Below are 21,023 nucleotides of genomic sequence, written 5' to 3' on the forward strand. Positions count from 1 at the left end.
CACTAAATTGTTGATGTTTTTAAAAGAATATTTTGTTGCTGAGGCCATGCAAAGTGTTTTGAATATTGCCCTTATATGTGGAAAATGTCTTCTGAATGCTTTACATAATTTCTGCTGTAAAATGAAATCAGAATAAAAAGAAAATTTGCACTTTAACTTAGTTTGTCTGATATTCATTCCATCCATGGTTTTTAAAAAATAAAGTTGTCATATGTCTTCTTTTACTTGTCATCAGCTACAGGCTTTCTGGTGAGCTGCACACTCTGTAGGCAGCAGGGCAAAATCTGTAATATGGTATTCCCCGAGAATTGTTAGAACAGAGGAGCCTATGGACATTACAGTTTCCTGTGAAGGTACGGGGTAAGGATGAATAGTTGAATAGTCATGGTGAACCTGGATGAGGTGCTACAAAGTGAAGAGAAACCTTGATGAGGGTTCTGCATGATTGATTGTTAGTTTGTACTTGACTGAATTCTAACTAAACAATTCATGTAGTCACATTTTTGCAAACAAAATATTTTTATCAATTTGTGGACAGTGATTTGGATGCATGAGTAAATTAAGAGGATACCATCTAAATACAGTATTTGCTCAGGCCATTCAGTCTATGCAAACATGACTGTATTTGTACTGTTTGAACACATTTGTGCCTGTGAGCTTGAAGGTAACAGGATAGGTCTATGATATATTTTGGTAATATAAAGGTCCATAATGTCAGCCAAGTTTGAACTATACCTTACCTGTTATAAGGAGTTAATTTTACAAACAAAAATGTCAACAACAGTATTGAAAAATAATGAATTTGTCCATTAACCCCAAGTTTGCCTATGACTTCATGAGTTCACTTATATAAATGTATTCATAAAGCTTATAAAGCATATAGCTTTAATTTAGGAAAAAAAAAAAGTTAATTATGTTGTCATGGAGTTTAAGATATGTAAAACACTGGAACAAACACAGGGTTTAGAGTCAGGCCAGATTTCTGGAACATGTATCAGGCCTGCCAGAAAATTACTGGTATACTCTACTTACGTCACGGCAATTTCTTTTTACCGTAAAACGTTGTTTACTTTTTTCCTTTAGGTCTAAAACTATCTCAAATGTACCTCGACCCGTAATTTGACCACGGAGGCATCTCGTAAGAGCAGTGAATTACATTTTATGTCAACAAAATCTTATGTTTCAAAATCTTGTTGAAAATAGCGATCATGTCAGTATGCATCGCCTGCCAAATCCATGATAGTTACGGTAGAAAGCGGAAATGCCGTCAGATTCGCAGCTGATGAAGGACGTGGTTTGTTCCGGTGAAAAGTGGATTTCGCTGCCTCAAGACAGACGGTTTTAGACTATAACTTATTATGTTTTAATCGACAAATGTACATATTTTAGCACTAGATAATTTAATGTCATAAGACAATGAGACCTTTGTATTTTACCTTTGAGAACTGGCCTCTGTAACGCCTTCACCCGCTGCCTAGCTCTCCATCGACGGAAGAAACAATGCAGGCCTAGCTAACAGCTAACAGTTGCTAGCGGAAGCTAATCGGATAACGCTGGTCCAGCAGACTGCAGTGGGATTTAAACCTTGGACGAAGCCGCTTTTCGACGCTTTAATAACATCAAATCCGGTATGTTATTACTGGTTCGGTATTTTGTGTTGCTTTTCACGCGGCCCATGTTATTTGACCTGTTTTTTTTGTGAGAATAGCCGCTACTAATCATTTAACGGCATATATTCAAAAAGTTGAAGCTGTTAGCTTGTTAGCCATAGCGAGTTAAGTAACGTTGCCTTGTTGATTTGGTCCTAAAAGTCCGTCTGTGTCAGTGGAGTACAGATGTCTGTGGTTAGCAGAATGACAGTGTATGATTTGATATCCTGGCCATACATGTTAATAGTGGCGACCACAGCTTGATTTCCACCGTGGTCCAAAACAGTTGCCACTCTGACAGCGTACACTACACTGAACTTGGATTCACTTTGTTTTTATCGTAACTAAAAGCTGTAACTCAAGGGTTTCGTTTGAAACAGACCTACCAGATACTGGCCCACCCGACGTTTAAGATCCCACCTTAACATTGCAGAGAGAGAGACACTGCTTGAGGCGTCCTAGCAGTAGTTTAATTTAGAATTTAGAGTTATAGCATACACGTTTATTTGTTTAAGTTTTTAGTTTTGTATTATTTACTTTGAGATATAATATATGTACTGCAAATTAGAAAAAATACACCCCGTTTCCAGACAAACAACTTCCACACCATTCAAGCAGAGAAAGAAGAGGGGTTAGCCAAAACACAGGCCTTTCTGAGAGAGAAGGCCCCTTGAAAATATACTGAGAGATTGTGTAAATGCATAAGTCACATGGATATCAATGTCAACTGTGTGCTAACACCCTATCTCCTTGCTGATGCATTATTGATAGAAACATACCATCTTACTTGGTCTACTAATTCTAGTTTTTTATTTCCATCTGGGTTAGAGCTGATACAGTTTGTATAAAATGAATTAGCACATATTTCGATAATGGATTTGTGAGTTTTCAAGCAAAAATGTAAACTGATGCTAGTAGGTATAACCTTCACATTTTTTTTTTATAAACAAAGCAATTCTTGACTAATTGGGAACATAATCAGCAGGTTACTGGATAATGAAAATAATTGTTATTTGTGGAGCAAGTCCACAGTGTATGTACCAGCATACACTCATCCTCCCTACATTTCCAGCAAATTGCAGGATCTTTTAAACAGATTGTATATTGTTTTACGTTTTTGTCAGTGTTAAAGTTATTGGATGTCATCAAAATCATGTATTAGTTACACCTAGCTAAAACTGCAATCTGCAGATCAAAAGTCAATAAATCATACTAGGTATGATATGCAACAAAAAAAAACATTGTAATTATTTGCAATTGTGATATGCCATTGTGATTTCAGTTGGAATGGTCATTTTTTACATTTCATTTTCACAGAAAAAAAGTGAAAATGATGATGATGTGATTTTTGTTGTACCAAAGAAACATGTTCCCTTACGTCTGGAAAATATATTTTAGTCCAGGTAGCATCACAACACTTATGGTGCCAAGAATGCACAACAATTTGACACGTTTTGCTTTTGTCAAAAAAGTTGCAGCACTTGCGATTTTTGTGCAGCTCCTGCAATTTGGATATTTCAGTTGGCCATATTGCGATTTCGATTATATTTTGATTAATTGTGCAGCCCTAAACCATACCTTCATGAAGGTTATACATTTTCAGTTTAAGTTTTCTGTGATCGATTTAATCTGCTGATTATTTCTGATCAATCATTCACCCTATGAAATGTCAAGATAATGTGAACTGTGATCTTTTTGGTTCATCTGTCTAATTCTGGTCAATCTCTTTTCAGCTATGAGCTCTCAGCTGCAGGTCTTCTCTCCCCCCTCGATCTCCTCCAGTGCCTTTTGCCGCGTTAAGAAGCTGAAGGTGGAGAGCAACGTTTGGGATGTGTCCACCACTGAAGCTTACAGCTCCATAGCAGGCCAGTCAGCATACACCTTCACACCTGCAATGGCTGTGCCACCTTTCGCACCATCCCTGGTCTTCCCTCCTGCGGCTCCTGGCTCCAGGGGTCAAGTGGTGGTGCGTGCAGCAGATAGCACCGGCAGTCTTCCCCGTGGTTCCAGTCGGCGAGTCACTGAGCAGGCGACGTCCTCCTCTTATGCTCATGCTGAGACGTCCTCTGAAACGAGGGGGCACAGACATGGGCAGAAAAGAAAGATAGAGGAGGCCAATGAAGGCAGTGGGAGTGGATGTGGCAGTGTCCAAATATTAGAGGAGCTCTCAGCTCCTGCAGCAACTTACTCCACCCGTACGGGTGGTGGTGGAGGAGGGGGCACTGGCCAGTCTATACCCCACTCAGCTCCAACCACCAAGAGCAGTAGCTCCAATGGTGAAGGAGATTATCAGCTAGTGCAGCATGAGATCCTCTGCTCAGTGTCCTGTAGTTATGAAGTGCTGGAGTTCCTGGGAAGAGGCACATTTGGACAAGTGGCCAAGTGCTGGAAGAGAGGCACCAATGAAATTGTGGCCATCAAGATCCTGAAGAACCATCCTTCGTATGCTCGTCAAGGACAAATTGAGGTAACTAGATATCATTTTGTTGATAGAATATTTGTGAATATTTGTGACTCCAGGGGTCAAGTACTTTGATAATGTGAAATAGTTGCATATAGTTATTAACTTATGATACTAAAATGTCCTAATATAGCTATCTTATATACCTAACAGTCACTAAATGACAAAGATGTATTTTACTTGAGTTAATATTTAAGAATCTTATGTTAAGTTTTTTTTTTTTTTTTCATAACATCTAAACCAGTTTATCAATGTTGCAGTTTCCTGTGCCATAGTTTGTGTTGGAAATGATCAGTTACACTATAAAAGCAGGATTCTATAGTGTGGTGTTTACATGGGTTCATCCTTGCCTCACAGATGTGTTGTTGCTTAGGGCCGTTAACTGAAATGCACCTGATGGGAGTTGCTTGGTACTAATGACGTTCAGGCTATATTCACACTATTACATTGTAGTTTTAAAATGAATGGCATCCTGGCATCCACTACACCACCACTGCCCCTAAAACGGAGACTTTTGGAAACACCGCTGACCCAGTTTTAGTCTGAAAATTCTAGGGTTGCATTGTAGTCTGGACAAGCAGAAACGAAGACCTTTGGAAACAATGAAGCAGACACCTGCCTCACCTCCTGTTGGGTCTTATCAGTCATAACTACCAGTGATGAATGCAACATGGATAACAAATTACAAGCGTTAATGACGTGTTTGTTAGTTGTGGAGCAAGTCCACAGTGTATGTACCAGCATACACTCATCCTCCCTAGATTTCCAGCAAATTGCAGGATCTTTTAAACTGATTATATATTTGCTAGGAGCTGGTGTACGGTTAAATTCTAAAAAATGACTGAAAAATGCTACAACTGCCTTCGCTGTTCTTCGTTCCTAGCATTATCTGCAACTACCAAACTATCTGCTTCCTGTTTACACCGTCATGTGTATGTCCAGTGTACAGGACTGGTCATGTGATGTGCGTTTTCAGGTGTGTTAGCACGTACAGAGATCATTTTTGATAGAGAGCTAAAACAGTTGGAGCCTCAGCTATATTAATAATTTTAGAGCAAATAGGCAAAATGAAACTTGAAACCACTGTAACAGGCCCACGCATTATAATGTATTTCATTATACTTGCATTAAGAGTTGTTTCTTTCTCTTTCATAGGTGGGCATCCTGAACCGGCTGAGTGCAGAGAATGCAGATGAGTACAACTTTGTGCGTTCATATGAATGCTTCCAACACAAGGGTCACACCTGCCTGGTGTTTGAGATGCTCGAGCAGAACCTGTATGACTTTCTCAAGCACAGCAAGTTCAGCCCGCTCCCTCTACGGCACATAAGACCCATTTTACAGCAGGTTGGGAAACAGAGATTCATATTTTTTCATTTATTTTTCATTCATAGTGTTAGATCTATATTAATATGTGTGTTTGTACCTTTAGGTGGCTACAGCGCTAATGAAGTTGAAGAGCCTGGGTCTGATTCATGCAGACCTGAAGCCTGAGAACATCATGCTGGTCGACCCTCTTAGACAGCCCTACAGGGTGAAGGTCATTGACTTCGGCTCAGCAAGTCATGTGTCCAAGGCTGTTTGCTCAACCTACTTACAGTCTCGATACTACAGGTACGTGGCAAGAAATCCAGCTTTGTTATTAATTAGCCATGTTTTTATGATACAACTTGTTGCTCAGCTGCCTTTCTGTGGTACTAGTCCTTTAATCTTCTGTTTGCTGTCTAGGGCTCCAGAGATAATATTGGGTTTGCCATTCTGTGAGGCCATTGACATGTGGTCTTTAGGCTGTGTGATAGCTGAGCTGTTTCTGGGTTGGCCTCTCTACCCTGGAGCCTCTGAGTACGACCAGGTCAGTACTAATGTTTGTGTTTTCCAGGCCTTGTCAGTTGATGAGGAAAATGCTCAAATGGGAAAGGCTAATCTATGAGACAGAGTTAAGGCTGCAAGTTCTTACATTGGTAACAGGTCATAGAAGTACTGTAGGTGCTTTGTCCAAACTCTCATTAAGTGTTGTAGAAGAACAAGCGTGACGACAAACTGTTTTGTGTTTTTTGCAGATACGTTACATTTCCCAGACTCAAGGCCTACCAGCAGAGTATCTTCTCAGCGCCGGCACTAAAACCAGCCGCTTCTTCAATCGCGGCCCTGATTCCAGCTACCCACTCTGGAGGCTAAAGGTGAATAAAACCACACATAAAATCATGCTGAAAACATAAGCAGGCTTTAAAAAATGTGTTGGGGTATCTGAAAACAGCTAAATATATCAAAACGTAAAGAAGCCTTGATGCTCCTTCTGATTAGGATTTTTTTTATTCAAGTTGAACTACATCATTTGAATAATTTTTGGACAAATAATTTTTGCCTTGAAAGATAAATAGACATTATTTTCTTTTTCCAGACCCCAGCAGAGCATGAGATGGAAATGGGCATCAAGTCCAAGGAGGCCAGGAAGTATATCTTCAACTGTCTGGATGATATGATGCAGGTAGATGTGATTTTTCACATTACATTTAATATGGTGCACTATAGTTTTTGAACTGGATTTCACACTGTTTATGCATACTGAAAAGCACAAAGGAGGAAATCACACCACCTATACATGATATTGTTTGTTTGACCGATCTGCTGGTTATTTTGTGAATTCCAGGTCAACCTGTCGTCTCATTTGGAAGGGACTGACATGTTAGCTGAGAAAGCTGATAGACGAGAGTTTATAGATCTCTTGAAGAGGATGCTCCGTCTGGATGCTGACAAAAGGATCACACCTACAAAAACTCTGGGTCACCCCTTTGTCACAATGAGCCACCTCATGGATTATCCTCACAGCTCCCAGTAAGTTTGTGTACTAAGATGTAGATATGCTCATTTAGGTGAGTGTTAACTGAAATGTAATTGCTGAAACGTTGTCACTCAATACTTTCCAGTGTGAAGTCGTGCTTCCAGAACATGGAGATCTGCAAGCGCCGGAGTTCCTATGACAGTGGAAAATCCTTGTACTCCACCAATGCCGTCCCCAGCGCTGCAGCGGGCAACCTCACTGTTACCTTCAGTAGCCAACTCAACCAGCATAACCAGGTATGAACCATGACTTCACCATAAATTCTTACATATGTTTAGGGACCTGTAAGACTGTAAGGGTCCGCTGAGGCCTGAGTGACACAAATTTTGTCATTGATGTGTGCGCGGATGTCGGTGTACCCTTCAATATGTTGTGAAGTCCACCAGGCCACTGCGTTATAAGTGCACCAACTGCGCATGCATTGGAAAACTGAAATGGATGCTGAATTTGAAGAGAAACTGTGTGGAGAGGTCTGTCGCTACCTGTATCTGTATAATTCAACTTAAAACAATAATTCGCAATAATTTGTGGAGGGAACTTACCTAGACTTTGGGAAAAGAATAAAGTGTGTGTCAGCAGGAAATATTTAAGTGACAGCTTTTGTGAAGGCAAGGAAGAGGCGGTGCAGCAGGCAGGAATATTTCTGTTCCCCCTATTGTTTCCCTTGTTTCCACACAGACTCCCTACTTTCCAGTAGAGTTAATGTGAATCAAATTTGAAGTTATGCCTGTTATGTTAGGGTTAACTTTGAGTAAACTTCCTGTTATTGTAGATATTTTTTGTTTAGATTTTGTGGACTAAAAGATCCCCCATGAAAATATACAATATAAAGAGTCACTATGTAGATAATTAAAGAACAAGATAATGACAATGTCCTATTTATAAGTCAAGCAAGTAAACTTTAAACTGTCTGTCTGTCTGAATTTAACCTTTATGTTAGGTCTAGGAGCTATAGAAATACATGCATCACATGCAGCCATCAGAACAAATGAAGTACTCCCCTTATAATTCAAGTTCCAGATTCTCCAGAAATCCTGTGCAATTTCCCACCACTGTGTCAGGGACAGGGAGGGGATGAATTGCGGTTGCAGAGTGTCCCAAAGGACCTGGCACACCTCTGGAATGATCTTTGAGACAGTGCAGCTGGCTAGTCTGTAACTTGCAGCTACACTTACCTGAAAACAACCAGCAGCTAAATAGCATAAAGTCACTGCTAACCTTTCTGCCACAGTGACTGGAGCTTGGTGTGTTGTCTGATGTTGGATGCGTTCACCGATGCTGGGGGCCAGAAAATGAAATAGGCAGCCGAAAAGACTCATGAGACTTCTCATCCATTGAATGCATTTCCTGTACTGACATTCTGAACTCCCATTTTTGGTCTTGTTATTGGGTGGCCGCACACACCACTTTGTTGCTTTCTGTGCTTTTCTTTTATGTGATTGTGTTAAGTTCAGCAGACAATGCAACTCTTTTTCTTGCATGGGTGTCGCCATTTTGATTTGATCTGTAATGCGCATGTACGTGATCTACTACATATGTATGGAACACATCCTTCAAGCGGGCTCTAGGTAGACCAGAGAGTAGTATAATAAGAACTACACGTCTGTGATGTCCGCAGCTGTTCATATGCATGTCCGCAAGGGATTATAATTAAGGCCTAAGTCCTCCAGTATTAATCAGTGATGTTTTTAATGTCTCTAACAGGTGCCTTCTGCGGGGGGAGCGGTGCCTTTGCTGAACTACCAGCCAGCTCTGTATCAGCAAGCGACCATCAACATTCCCGGGCTGGCTCAACAGAGCGTCCCGATTCCAACACGTCCTGCTGGGCTGTGTAGTCAGACAGAACCCTTCCAGCAGACTCTCATCGTCTGCCCACCCTCCACTATTCAAGGTAAGTGATATAGTTGCATGCAGACTGAGAACAACACAAGGGGCTTCAGTGGGGTCAAGTTTGAAGGCGAATCAAATATCAAGAAACCTCACAGTGGTTTATTTTGATTTCAGTATTGTGAAGGTGCTCATCAATGGATTATCCACTTTGATTTGTGTCAGGCTGTCTCTACCGGCACTTTGATAATTGGATTTTTGTTTTATCTACCTTTTTGATTACTACATCACTTGAATTGAAGACATTACTATACACATATTGAAAAATCAGAACCTGAATAAGGAGTTAATGTGCCATAGTAACCAACTTGTGCATGTGAACATACTGTGACTGTGTTTTTCATCAGTATTCTCATATCATTTATTGACCATTGTTTTTGTGGGAATTTCCAGGGCTACAGCCATCCAGTAAGAGTTCCAGTTTCCCCGTGAGGATGGATAACTCTGTACCTATAGTACCTCAGAACCAATCTGCTCAGTCATTGCAGATCCAGCCAAGTATGCTCACACAGGTAAGAGTTTGTGAGGTGTGTGTGTCAAATTTGTCAAAATGATGTGTATTATTTACTGGTATGCACGAAAGTACCACCAAATAAGAGACACAGCCCTGTGTGTTTCTTTCCTGTCATTTTCATTTTGGGTGACCCATAGTATCACAGTAGAGATGGGGTCACCTTGGTGGCAAAATTAGTGTCACATGTAAGACCTTTGTAACCTTTTTGAGGATTAACCTGAGAATATTGCACCTTTTGTTTCCAGTAGAGCTGTGACCTAAGAGTTACAGGAACCTTACATAGTCCATAGCTGGTAAATTGCAGGAGTGATTACTACCAACAGCCTGTCTGGCTCATGTTCCCACATGAAGATGAATGAAGAAATTGAAGAATATCCTATTCAGACTGACACAGTGATGTGGTTCAAAGCCGCATTGGCAGTCTGAATGGTTCAGCGTGTGTCAGCTGACCTAACTCTCAACCAGGATTCTTCAACCTCTAGCTGGGTTTAGTGAAGTTACATTTCTCTGGGATGGAAATGATACTGACGTTCAAATGTCATATAACCTACTCCCCAAAAAGAGAGAGAAAGAGAATAAAGAAAAAACAAGGAAAAAGCTGTGAGAGGGATGGAGAAAAATCAAGAAAGAGGGAGTGTGTATGGACGAAAGGAGAGAGACTGCAACTGAAGCTTAATTGTTATTGGATCATATTTTAGTGTTATTCCGTGAAACTGTTTCAATGACAATCAAGGTGACAGCTGAACCATGTTGTGTAGACCTGCATCATATTCACATCTCTGGTAGCAAGAGAGTGGAAGTTGCATATTGGAAAAGGGTTTTTTGGATTAGGTTAGTCTATTTACAGCATTGTACAATTTTCATTTTACATTATTTACCTTGTGTAACTATTTACACCTTGTGTAACTTTAATTTCATTCACAGCAGTTTTCCTTGACAGTGATCACAAGCACATGTTTTTGTCATCCATCCATCAGTTATCTAAACTCAAGGTTGCTGTAAAAATCTGGCAACATCCATGAATGATATGTCATTAGCACCAAGCTGAGAGCAGTGGTGCCCAGTTTTGCTCATTCATGGTTAATTAGTCCATCCAAACAGTCTCCCTGTTGGGTTTTGCCTTTCTCCCCCTCTCCCCTCGCTGCCAGCACAGCTGGAAAAAGTTTAATGGGGAAGAAGAGAGGATTATGTTCTTCAATGAAAAGTTTCCTTTCAGCGAGGATGTTGGTCATTTCAATGCATTTACATGAGTGAGTTTTGAAATAACAGAAGATGTGGCTTGAGTGACAGTCAACACTGTTTTTGTTGTTTGTGTTTCTGCTGATTGCATCCTGCCTCGGGTTTGCTTCCAAAACTGTTTGGACTGTCATTCTGGGCCAGGCCTCTCTTATTCCCAGTCTCCTCTCTGGGATGGAGGCCAGATGTGTAGTGCGGGAGACTAATCTGGCGCAAAAAAGCTAGTTAATTGCTGTTCACTAAAATTAGGAATAATTGCTGCACCCTGCAGAGGTCAGGTGTCCAGATGGCCAGTGGTACGAGTGTGCATCTCTTGTGCAGCTGGTTTTATCCGCGCTGTCCCTTCGTCTAAATCAGATACAGCCTTGAAGGACATAACTTTTCATCCTACCCTAACACTGCCCTCCCCTATCCTCCCTCCCTCCTCCAGGGTTCCTGCACACCCCTGATGGTGGCCACCCTGCACCCACCCTCAGCAGGCTTAGCCCCCCAGTATTCTCTGCCCCTCGGGCTGGGCACCGGGGTGGGTCGACCCACCCTCCTGGAGCACACAGCCACAGTGCTGGTAAAGCAAAGATGACATCCCTGAAGAAAGACATGCACATGCACACTCCCTCTACCACTAACAATGCCATCTCTCTCCTGCCCCACTTTCCATTTTCTTTTCATTTGTTTGCATTTTTTCCTCTCCCTCTCTGCCACATGTTGTATGGGGATAGTCTTTATTTTCCGTATCATATTTCTACATTCTCCCTCTTCTCATGTGGACTTGTCATGGTTGTCAGAATCATGGTTGGTCAATGCTTATTAATAGGAAAATCAAACGGCTCTTTTTGGTGTTTTTTGATCACCATTATCCTTCCTGGTGTTCATGATTTTAAATTCCCCGTTGTGACATTAGATCGGAATTGACTAAATTTACAATCTTTCCACTCCAGACGACACCCTCTCCCCACACCATTCACACACTCTCTCATTCCCTCCCTCACAGTCTTTCCCCATAGGTGTGCTGAGGGCATGGAGCGCATGTGTTGCTGAGTTGGTCTGCGCTTTGCTTGCAGCTTCTCTTGTCCTGCCCATCTTTGATTTCAGCAGAGGAGGTTGCAGCTACAAAGCTCACTAAAATCCATACTCAACAGCCTGACTCTCTGACACACGTCTCTTGTTTCAGCCAGAACATGTGGCATGCCTTTTCCCAAAACAGCTTATCAGCAGACTGTTTGGCATCAGTGAACTAAACTAATCTCTCTCTTCAGTGTTTCTTCTTTAACAGGCACCATGGTTCTGTGTATACTTGTCTTTATATCTGATCTGACTGTTTACAGTGTCTCATCATCTGTGCTTTGCATGGTGTCATCCTGTGGATTTGTTGCAGGGCTATGCTATAATAAGGGAATGGCTTGGGAAAGGTTGCTCGCTTATCTAGCTTTGTGCTTTTGCCTGTAGAAGAGATTGCCCATTGTTTTGCCTCTTTGTCTTCAGTCTTTGGATTTGTTTCTCAGCATGGCTCAGTTTGTCTGGCCCATTCCAGTAATCAAATAATTTATGTCGATTCATAAATAGCTAATCCTTGATATTACATGTTCTGAAGCATCAGTGTCTGTTGTTTTTCTCAGCAGGCCTGGCCTACTGGCACTCAACAAATCCTCATACCATCATCATGGCAGCAGGTCCCAGGCGTGGCCATCCACAGTTCTGCCCACCAGTCAAATGTCGCTGGATCTCCCCTGGAAACACTTCACTCAGATGCTAACGCACAGCAAGGACACAGCTGGAGGTCAGTCAACCATTGACTGTTGTAGTCCAGACCCACACAAACACAATGCTTGAAGTTCACTATTTTTCAGTCATTTTAGAGATTGTTATCAAATGCAGATTTAAATTAGTCATGTTTGCCAAGTCTCTTGGTTTTACAGTTGCTTACAGTGTATCAGTATATCTTTGGTTAACGTGGCTACTCAGCGTCACGAGTCCCATCAGAATAGTAGGCTTTCCTTTGTTCACCATTCATGTTATCATTATAACAGTGGTGTCTATCACTAACTTGTTTGATTTTTGACTCTCACAGGAGCACAACCCAAGGCAGGACTCAGCAGGAGAGGAAGAAGGTGAAAGCCAGACGTGGAGAGAACAGAAACAGGTTGGTACAGCCCTGCAGATTTTTTCTCTGATATATAATGATAAATAATAATAATTAAAACAAATCATGAATTTGTACTGAAAATGCCTTTTTTGGTGTTAGATTGTGGTGTTAAATTATTTCTTGAAGATAATTCTTCCTGTTCAAATTGTTTATTTCCTGTACGTCTCCTCTGTAAATGTCACTCCACTAGATTTTAACAGAGTTTACCACATTCCTTTGTCTTCTGGTTTTTATGTGTCATCACGATGACCAAAAATGCTTAAAATTCTGCATTTGCTTTTTTTCTCTGTCCAGGGGTTTATCTGCTGCATCGTTACTCAGCAGTAGTGGTGTGACCCCACCCAGTTCCAGTGCCACATTGTCCCAGCCAATCATCATCTCCGACACACCCAGCCCGGCGGTCAGCATCATCACCATTCATAGCGACACCGACACAGAAGATGAGCGCAAGTTCCATCCCGCCAGGTGAGAAAAAGATAATCCGCTGCTCTAAACATATGTGTAATGTTTCTTTTCTGAGCATCCCTGACAGACATTTGGGATTTGCTGAGGCTCCCATTGTCACCTCATGTTCTCCATCTTAGCTGCAACAGGGATAGTCAGATATTTCTAATTTAAAAACTATCCTGTGTCTTGGCACTATCCCGTACTACCATGACATACTTTCTGCAAGAGAACAGATGAAAGACAGGGGTTGTTTGACTCCATTACCAGACCAGGGCTTTATTCATTTAGACAGCATTGCTTTGATATACCTATCTCATTTCCTTGCTATGACCTGTGAAATAACACTGTTCCTCTCTTCACACAGTGTTGGTCTGAGCCAGCGCACTAATGTTATCAGCTGTGTGACGGTGCACGACTCGGACTCCTCTACGGCCAGCCCCCTGACTCCTCTGCCCCGCACACTTAACCCCGCTAGCACCATGTCATCACGCCAAGTCAAGTCTCTGGCAGTGGTGGCACCTTCAGTCAAAACCCAGGGCTCTGAGAGAGGAGCAGCTTCACGTGGACGCTTAGAGACTGGTGAGGGTCGATCGTGTGCCTTTATTTGTGTGCGATCAGTAGTTTTTATTTTGGGTGAAAAAGCAGCATAGTTTAATACATACAACTTTTTATCCCCAGTGAACTACATGAAGCCTAAGAGATCCAGCCGACAGCCATGCAGTTCAGGGGAGAGCATTGAGCGTCATGGACTGGTGCCAAGCCAGTCACACCCCCTGAACCTCAGCCAGGTGAGATTGTGTTTGTGTTGGTTGTTTTGCCAAGTCAGACATGGCCGTAATAAACTTTTATCTGCATTTCCGTTACATGTTTTGTAATAAGGTGTCACTGTGATAAATATACCAAGAAGTCTGTACCCTATTCCATCACGTGGCTACTACGAAGATAAACATGAGTGAGAATATCAGCTATAAGAGTTTATGCAGTAGACAAGCTGTTGTGAGCAACATGTGACAACAAATAGAGCTCCAACAAGGTTAAACATTCTTGTCCAAACTGCAGGTGGTCTGGTCAAAGAACTGCACTTTTTTATTGTGTTAGGGGGTACAGTCTGGAAATTATGTCGCAGACACTGATAAACATCAGTCATAAGTTGCAAAAGACATTTGTTTTTACCCTTATACACACACAAACATTTACGACAGGGACTCATAAAATCTCGTCAAGAAAGAGTGACTGTCACAGATATTTACTCTGGCAGAATATTGTACAGCAGAAAAATAAACTTTTTTTCATGTGTTTTAAAGAGAGTCCAAAGTGCTATCTGCTGGACAAACAATGTAATGACAGATAAGAGTTTGTGAATGACCTGAAACAAATTTCAGCATTTATGTCCTGCAGTTTATTTTTTGTAAATCTGCCAGCGATGTGTCCATAGCAATATATCTGTGCAAAAACAATTCCTGTTTAAAATATTGGCTCAAAACAGGGGCTCATGTTAAACGTCTACTTATGCAGTGGTTCCCAAAATGAGGGATGAGACCAAGTCAAGTGATTGAGAGGATAGCAAAGGGAAAAAAACAACACCTCTGCTGCATACAATAATCTTCAATCTTCGACTTTTCCTCCTCCTTCATTCTTGTTTTTTTTTTTTTTTTTTTTTTAGTGTAGCGTTTTACCTCTTTAGTGATCCTATAAACTATAAACTAAAGGAATCTGAGGAGGAAACTGTTTTGATGTTTAACCACCCACAACTAGTATTTACAACATGGGATTATGTGCAGCGGGGATATAAACAGTCACAAGACAAAAAGGTTGGCAACTAGTGTATTGATGTGTGAAAGCACAGGCTGCTTCAACTTTTTAAATGTCAGTAACCTGCTGGTGGGATGAGTACAAATAAAATCCTGTGCATTCAAACTTTGCTCAAACCCACAGAGCTTAATTTTAAGTCTAGTGGAACTCCCAAAGGTAACATTTATATTAGGCTCAGTTTTGTCTAAAATGTTGCATAAAACATGTAGAACATGTAGATTTGAGAAAGTGCTGCCATAACAAACATGTAGTCAAGGGTTTGAAAATTCCTCTCATTATAAACATCATATTGTTTCCGAGAAGAGCTGGAACACATCGATACTGAATCTGTACTGTTCTGTTGGACAGAGGGGAATGTGTTTCCTTGTCAAGTGTTGCAATTATTTTGTTTTCCACCTGTAGGTTACAACAAAGGTAGATTCTAAATGTTTATAGTCACCTCACCAAAACTATCTGTGATTTCCTGCCTTCTCATTGCTGCATGTATAATTAAGTGTTATTTCTCTTTAGGTTCAGCCGGTGGTTTCTTCATCTCAGGAGCGTTCGGGGGCGTCCAACAGTGACTCTTCTCTGCGTCGCCAGCAGACGTTCCCTCCGGCCGTCTCAGCCTCTCACTACAACTTCCCCGAGGTCTCCGCCCTGACGTCAGCCTCAGCCCCCGGCCCCAGTCTGTACTCCTACCCAGCCTCCACCGCCCTCTCCTCAGCTTCTCAGGCCATGGAGCAGCTGCTGGGCCGTGGTCACAGCAGCCACGGTCACTCCCCCTCCGCCTATGCAGCAACATACACCTCATCCTCTTCCTCCAGGAGAGACTCGGCCAGTCGCAGGGATTCCGTCAGCAGTCTGCTGCACGGCCTCCCCGCAGCCTACCAGCATCAGTTCGCCACTGGTTCTCCATACGTTAGCGTGACGCCCCGGGCCGAGGCTTACAGTGCCTACCAGCTGAGCCCCAGGCGCCTCACACAGTACCCCTACCTATAGGGTGCCACACACACTTGGAACAGAGGAAAGAAAAAGTCCACTTCCCCACATACTATCACAAAGGGACATTTAAACTGTATTTCTAGTAGAATAACTGTTGGTCACTTATTTGTTGCTGCTTTTGTCCACAAGGCAGAATTTAACCTCCAACTGTGGACTGTTTTAGTGTTTTTGAAATGTTCTTTGGTATTATTTGATATTGTATCAGTTTATTTTCCCTTTTTTAAAAATATTGTTTATAGCTCATATTTTATCCCCATCTTATCCAGATGTACAATTAAGGCATTGTGGTTAATGTATTTTACACCTGTTTATCTTGAGGTTTTGTGTGAAGAGAGATTATCCTCCTGTCACAAGCTGCGACGACACTTTAGGTGAGCTTTTTAGACGCCTGACTCACAGGGCTTGTGAAGCTGACAGAGCAAGTTACAAGTCACAAGCCTTGTTACAAAGTTTTCACACTAATCCAGCGAGGCCCTGTGTTTTTAGCTGATATAATAATGACTGTACCTTACCCATGTCTCTGTTTACTCACAAATATGTCTTTTACTATGTTTAAATTATGTTGTTGTCAGTGTGAGGTAGGAAGAGGAATGTCCATGAAGATGTCGAATAAGAGAAAGGTGTGGTGAAAACTGTGATGGATACATGTTAATTTAAGTGCACATGTGATAGTCTGTTAATGTGGTGACAGTGTTTAGGCAGGATTAATCATGTCCTTTTTTTTTTAAACTGCATCAACTGAGTGCTGAATGTATTTATGAAGTACAGAGGAGTGGGATCACCATCCTGAGGAATGACGTGAAAAGGTTTTGTTTAAAATTGTTAAAATAAGAAAAAAAAAAAAGATGAATTAACCTTCTTTTCCTTACTTTCTCTCCTTGAAATATGAAAAAGCCAGTTACACATGGACCGAAAAAATATTCTATATTATCTGTGAATCCTGAGTGTGTAGGACCTGCTCATTATGAAAATGGATTTATGGCCAGTTTTTTTGTTTTGTTTAGTTTTTTTTTTTTTTTTTTGTCCCATTTTCCCCCCTCGACTTTGGAAATGCTCACTAGGAAGTTGTAACAAATAACCCACACTGCTGTACAATGACTGATGGGTATGAGAGTATGCAAACTAAATATGTTTTTCCACATGATAACTACAGTCACCGTTCATCTTTGTCTGAATTCAGACTCCAGCAGCTTCTCCTGCCACCGTCTTTAGTTAAAGGAGGTGAATCTTTGGATGGTTTCTGTGGGTTATGAAAACTTTTTTTTTTTTTTTTTTTTTTTTAAGTAATTCCTTCCCTGTTGTGTTTGCATCAGTTTTGTGTTGTAATGTCTGAAAATTTAACTGTATTTCATCTTAACATAGTATAGTTAAGAGGCTATTTGGTAGAACTAATTCAGGGAAAAAGGTTTCAGCTCAAATAATCCACTGTCACTGTTTTCAATAAAATAACCACGAATTCACAAAAAGTTCACCGTGAATTAATGATTTATTTCCTTGGTTCCTCTGAACTGAAGCTGCTGAGAAAGATTCACATCATTAGTGTTGGATGATCTTTGTTTTCCGCATAAGTCTAACTTCAAACAAGCACCATTGTTATTTCGGCAGCGGCTGATGAGAACAGACAATAAAAGCAAGATGAGAGACTCCTCAGGCCTTTTGCAGGTGACCTAAACCAAAACCAGTATTACAGTGTGTGTTTGCATACAAAACGTGTGGGAGAGTTTGCTTTATGAAGCTTTTATTACCAAAGCAGTGTCAGTCACCCATATCAATAATAAATACATATGTAAAAAAATGTCATGTATTTAAGATATTGGAAGAAAAACATTAATGCATTTATTAAATGTGAAAGACCTTAAATATTCCGGGGAATCAAACATTACACATGGAGAAACTCAAACATTTAAGAGGTGAAATGTGAAAAAATATGTGTTAAATTAGAGAAATTCTCTTAATTGTAAAACGGTTCATATTTATGGATCATATTTCTGTAAATCCAAAACTGTTAAAGTTGACACATACCGGCCTAAAGATGAAGTAACTGATGCAAAATTAGCAGACCACGACCACACACACACACACAAAGTCCAAAATACATGTTATGTGTCACATAAGTTATATTTTGTTGATATCAGTTTATACATTACATTTTTAAATTTTCATTATTAAAGTAATATAGTATTTTAGTTGGTCAAGGAAACTATTAAGGAATAATTCAGACCGTGCGTTTGCATGAAACTGAAATATTTCTGTTAAGTTTAAGTGACATTTCCACATCACACCGTTAACACATACACTTCTAACATGATTGATATCACTCTTACTTACACACCACAACGTTTTGTTAGTATTTTGGTAAATTTCAGTTCAATAAATTACTTGATTGATTGATTGATTGATTGATTGATATATCTGTGTTTGGCCTCCCTTATTGTTGCCAGCCTTGAGCCAGGTGGTAACATATTTTACGCAGCACATTTATCTATTTTAATACAAACTGTATCTACGTTTTTCTCTCAGGTTATGTCAAATAAACACTGGACACTCATCAAGAAATACTTGTGTACATCTTTTATTAAAATGCCGCCCATATCTGGCTGCTACGACATTATTCTTCATGGTCCAAATAGTAACAATTTGTTCACAGATGATGTTTATTAACTGACTCAACATGGACATTAAACACTCAATAGTTATGATTTCATTTAAATTATATAAATAAATCATAGTTAATTCATAGTCATTTTGAGGATATGAATCTGTCATGTTAATGACACTTGATTTTTTTTTTTTTACAGTTGTACCAAAATGCATGTGGGGGAAAAATGTAATATAGTTAACAAAACACTATACATATATAAATAATTTGAGAATAATTTACAATGTATTATGTAATATTTTACAAATCACAGTATCCCCTATTCCACTGAATGAAATTCTTTACATCAGATCGAGTTCTTCACACTTCAGCTTTGTAAAAAACTAAGTTTAAAAATAGATTCTCTGATATTTCACAGTTAGAGTAAAACAAACTACACAGCAGTATTTTACTACAAATTCACAGAGAACCTGCTGACTTAGAGGCAGTGCAAATTTTTCTTTTCAAGTGCATCACAAAAACACAGTACTTTAAACACCTCACACAAAACCTGAAGCTGTCCCGGTCTTGGCTCCTCACAGGCCTCCTGAGACCTCTGCTCTGTTGCGTGCTGCTTTGCTCATGCAAAACACACTTATAGTCCTACACTGCAGACTCGCTGCAGGTCCGTCAAGTTACACATGACGAGAAAGGGAGCTGTAAGTGAAACTTCTTCGGCTGTTTAAAGTGTCAGCAGCTCTCCATTGTTTGTCCTTGCAGCAGAAAACAGCTGAACATCTTTTTGAGTGTGAACTTGAAGCCAGACGGCGTTGAATCAGAGCTAACAAAAAAGAGGAGAGATTTGTTTAGATATTAGGCTTGAATAAATTATCATTAATGCTGAAGTTACATTGCAGCCACTCACAAAGAAGTCTGAAGTAACACCTCTACTTACAGCTTTGGCTTGGTGAGCTGGGTCTGTGTGTCATTCAAATGCTCCACTGATTCATCCTTCCTCCGCGGGTGATCTTCTGCAATCTGGTCCCAGATCTCCGTGTTGACCCACAGGGACCCGGGCAGGGTGAGGCTGGCCCGTGTGCAAGTAATCCAGCGGCACAGAGGGCAGGAGACTGTGCGGATAACTCCCTCCAGCTTGGACAGTTGCTCCAGGCAGGGCGCACAGAAAGTGTGGTTGCAGTGGAGGACCCGTGGGACCCGCTCACCGCGGGAGTACTCGTAGCAGCAGACAACACACTCGAGCTCTTCACTGATGAACATGGTGACCTCAGTGCAGATGTAGAGGATGATGTGGAAGATGAGTGTGTATTCCTTCACCAGACCGAGGGACAAACCTGCAGCACACAGCATGACAAGCCATGTTAATAGAGGGCACCGCATAAAATATTCAACACAGGAAAAAATGAAGTAACTAATACAATAAAAGCTCTTAAATAATCAAAAGTACCATCATCACTATAATATAAAGACCGTCTACCAGCCATGTTAGAGGAATACTTACTTGCAGGATAGACCCAGGTTGCTGTTCTCACCGGCGTAGTTTCTGCTGGATTGAGTGAGTTTGTTGTGACGGTGCGCTTGGCTCATGCGCTCTTAAAGCAATACCTGCAGACGTGACCGTTCTTGTCACGTGTGGATTCCAACCTTTCCCAGGAAGCGCCCTCTTGAGATAAACAACAGCGTTCTGTGGAATTCCGCTGAGCTGAGTGCAAACATGCATCTCACTTCCAAGTCTCGTTATCTAATCAAAGGGTTATAGCCTATGCGGGCAATATCATTGTGATTTACCAGTGAATGACATTTATATTTTGAAGAAATTGAAACATTGACCTTGTGAAATGTTTATGGGTATTGGAAAGTATGAATTGTCAGAGAGGCTGTTCAAAGGAGGGTTTTCTAAAACGCCCTGCCAAGCAGGGTAATTTATTTGCATTTACTATGAAAACATACAATGTCACACAAGATTAACTGAAGCATGGAAATTTTGGGCATTTGCTGTATAATCACACAAACGCACTCCCATCATCCTCATCATCATCCTCATCATTATCATCATCATCATCATCATCATCATCAGTTTGTCTTTTTTTTTTTTTTCCAAAGATGGTGCCAAGAAAAGAAGAGCAATAGAAAGGCGAATCTTCTGCTTTCAGATCATATTTCTGTTAAAACATTAGATACACAGTAGAACCATCTTTACTAAATGCAATGCACAACAGTAAATTATCAGCAATTATGTGAGCCTGGGCCATGGCCTGTCTGTGTGTTTGTCTGAAACACTCTGCCCAGCAAACACTAGACGTTTCCATGACAGACAAGCCGAGGCATCTCTATAAATAAAGAGAACAAAAACACAAAGAAAAAGGTTTTTTTTTTTTTTTTTTTTAAAAAAGAAAATAATATACAGAAACAAAATGTTGGTTCTCTTCATGTGTCTCCTCATTTGGACCTA

At 40.7% G+C, this 21,023-nt stretch overlaps 2 protein-coding genes across 5 annotated transcripts; one reads left to right on the top strand and one right to left on the bottom strand.

The window, feature by feature from the left end:
• Positions 1–1,310: 1,310 nt before the first annotated feature.
• LOC111221789 (homeodomain-interacting protein kinase 1-like) lies at positions 1,311–16,819 on the top strand. Of its 4 annotated transcripts, none has more exons than XM_022745350.1 (18): positions 1,311–1,628; positions 3,383–4,116; positions 5,266–5,457; positions 5,543–5,724; positions 5,839–5,962; positions 6,171–6,290; positions 6,512–6,598; positions 6,761–6,945; positions 7,038–7,188; positions 8,657–8,843; positions 9,233–9,351; positions 11,020–11,154; positions 12,206–12,366; positions 12,658–12,729; positions 13,027–13,197; positions 13,544–13,758; positions 13,858–13,967; positions 15,502–16,819. In XM_022745350.1, the coding sequence occupies exons 2-18, from the start codon at positions 3,385–3,387 to the stop codon at positions 15,970–15,972; spliced, it is 3,414 nt and encodes a 1,137-aa protein (XP_022601071.1). In that variant the 5' UTR covers positions 1,311–1,628; positions 3,383–3,384; the 3' UTR covers positions 15,973–16,819. The 4 variants fall into 4 exon arrangements, with proteins under 4 accessions (XP_022601071.1, XP_022601072.1, XP_022601073.1 ...); XM_022745351.1 differs by having other exon boundaries at positions 12,209–12,366; XM_022745352.1 differs by lacking the exon at positions 11,020–11,154.
• Positions 16,820–18,563: 1,744 nt separating this feature from the next.
• Positions 18,564–20,119, bottom strand: LOC111221907 (RING finger protein 208-like). The gene is made up of 3 exons (XM_022745501.1): positions 20,073–20,119; positions 19,509–19,905; positions 18,564–19,394 (listed from the first exon to the last, which is right to left on the bottom strand). Exons 2-3 carry the CDS (start codon positions 19,829–19,831, stop codon positions 19,304–19,306), a joined length of 414 nt encoding a protein of 137 aa, XP_022601222.1. The 5' UTR covers positions 19,832–19,905; positions 20,073–20,119; the 3' UTR covers positions 18,564–19,303.
• Between the last annotated feature and the right edge of the window lie 904 nt (positions 20,120–21,023).

This window comes from Seriola dumerili, unplaced genomic scaffold (genome assembly GCF_002260705.1).
Source record: "Seriola dumerili isolate Sdu_G_001 unplaced genomic scaffold, Sdu_1.0 BDQW01000088.1, whole genome shotgun sequence".
In the NCBI taxonomy this organism is placed as follows: Eukaryota; Metazoa; Chordata; class Actinopteri; order Carangiformes; family Carangidae; genus Seriola; species Seriola dumerili.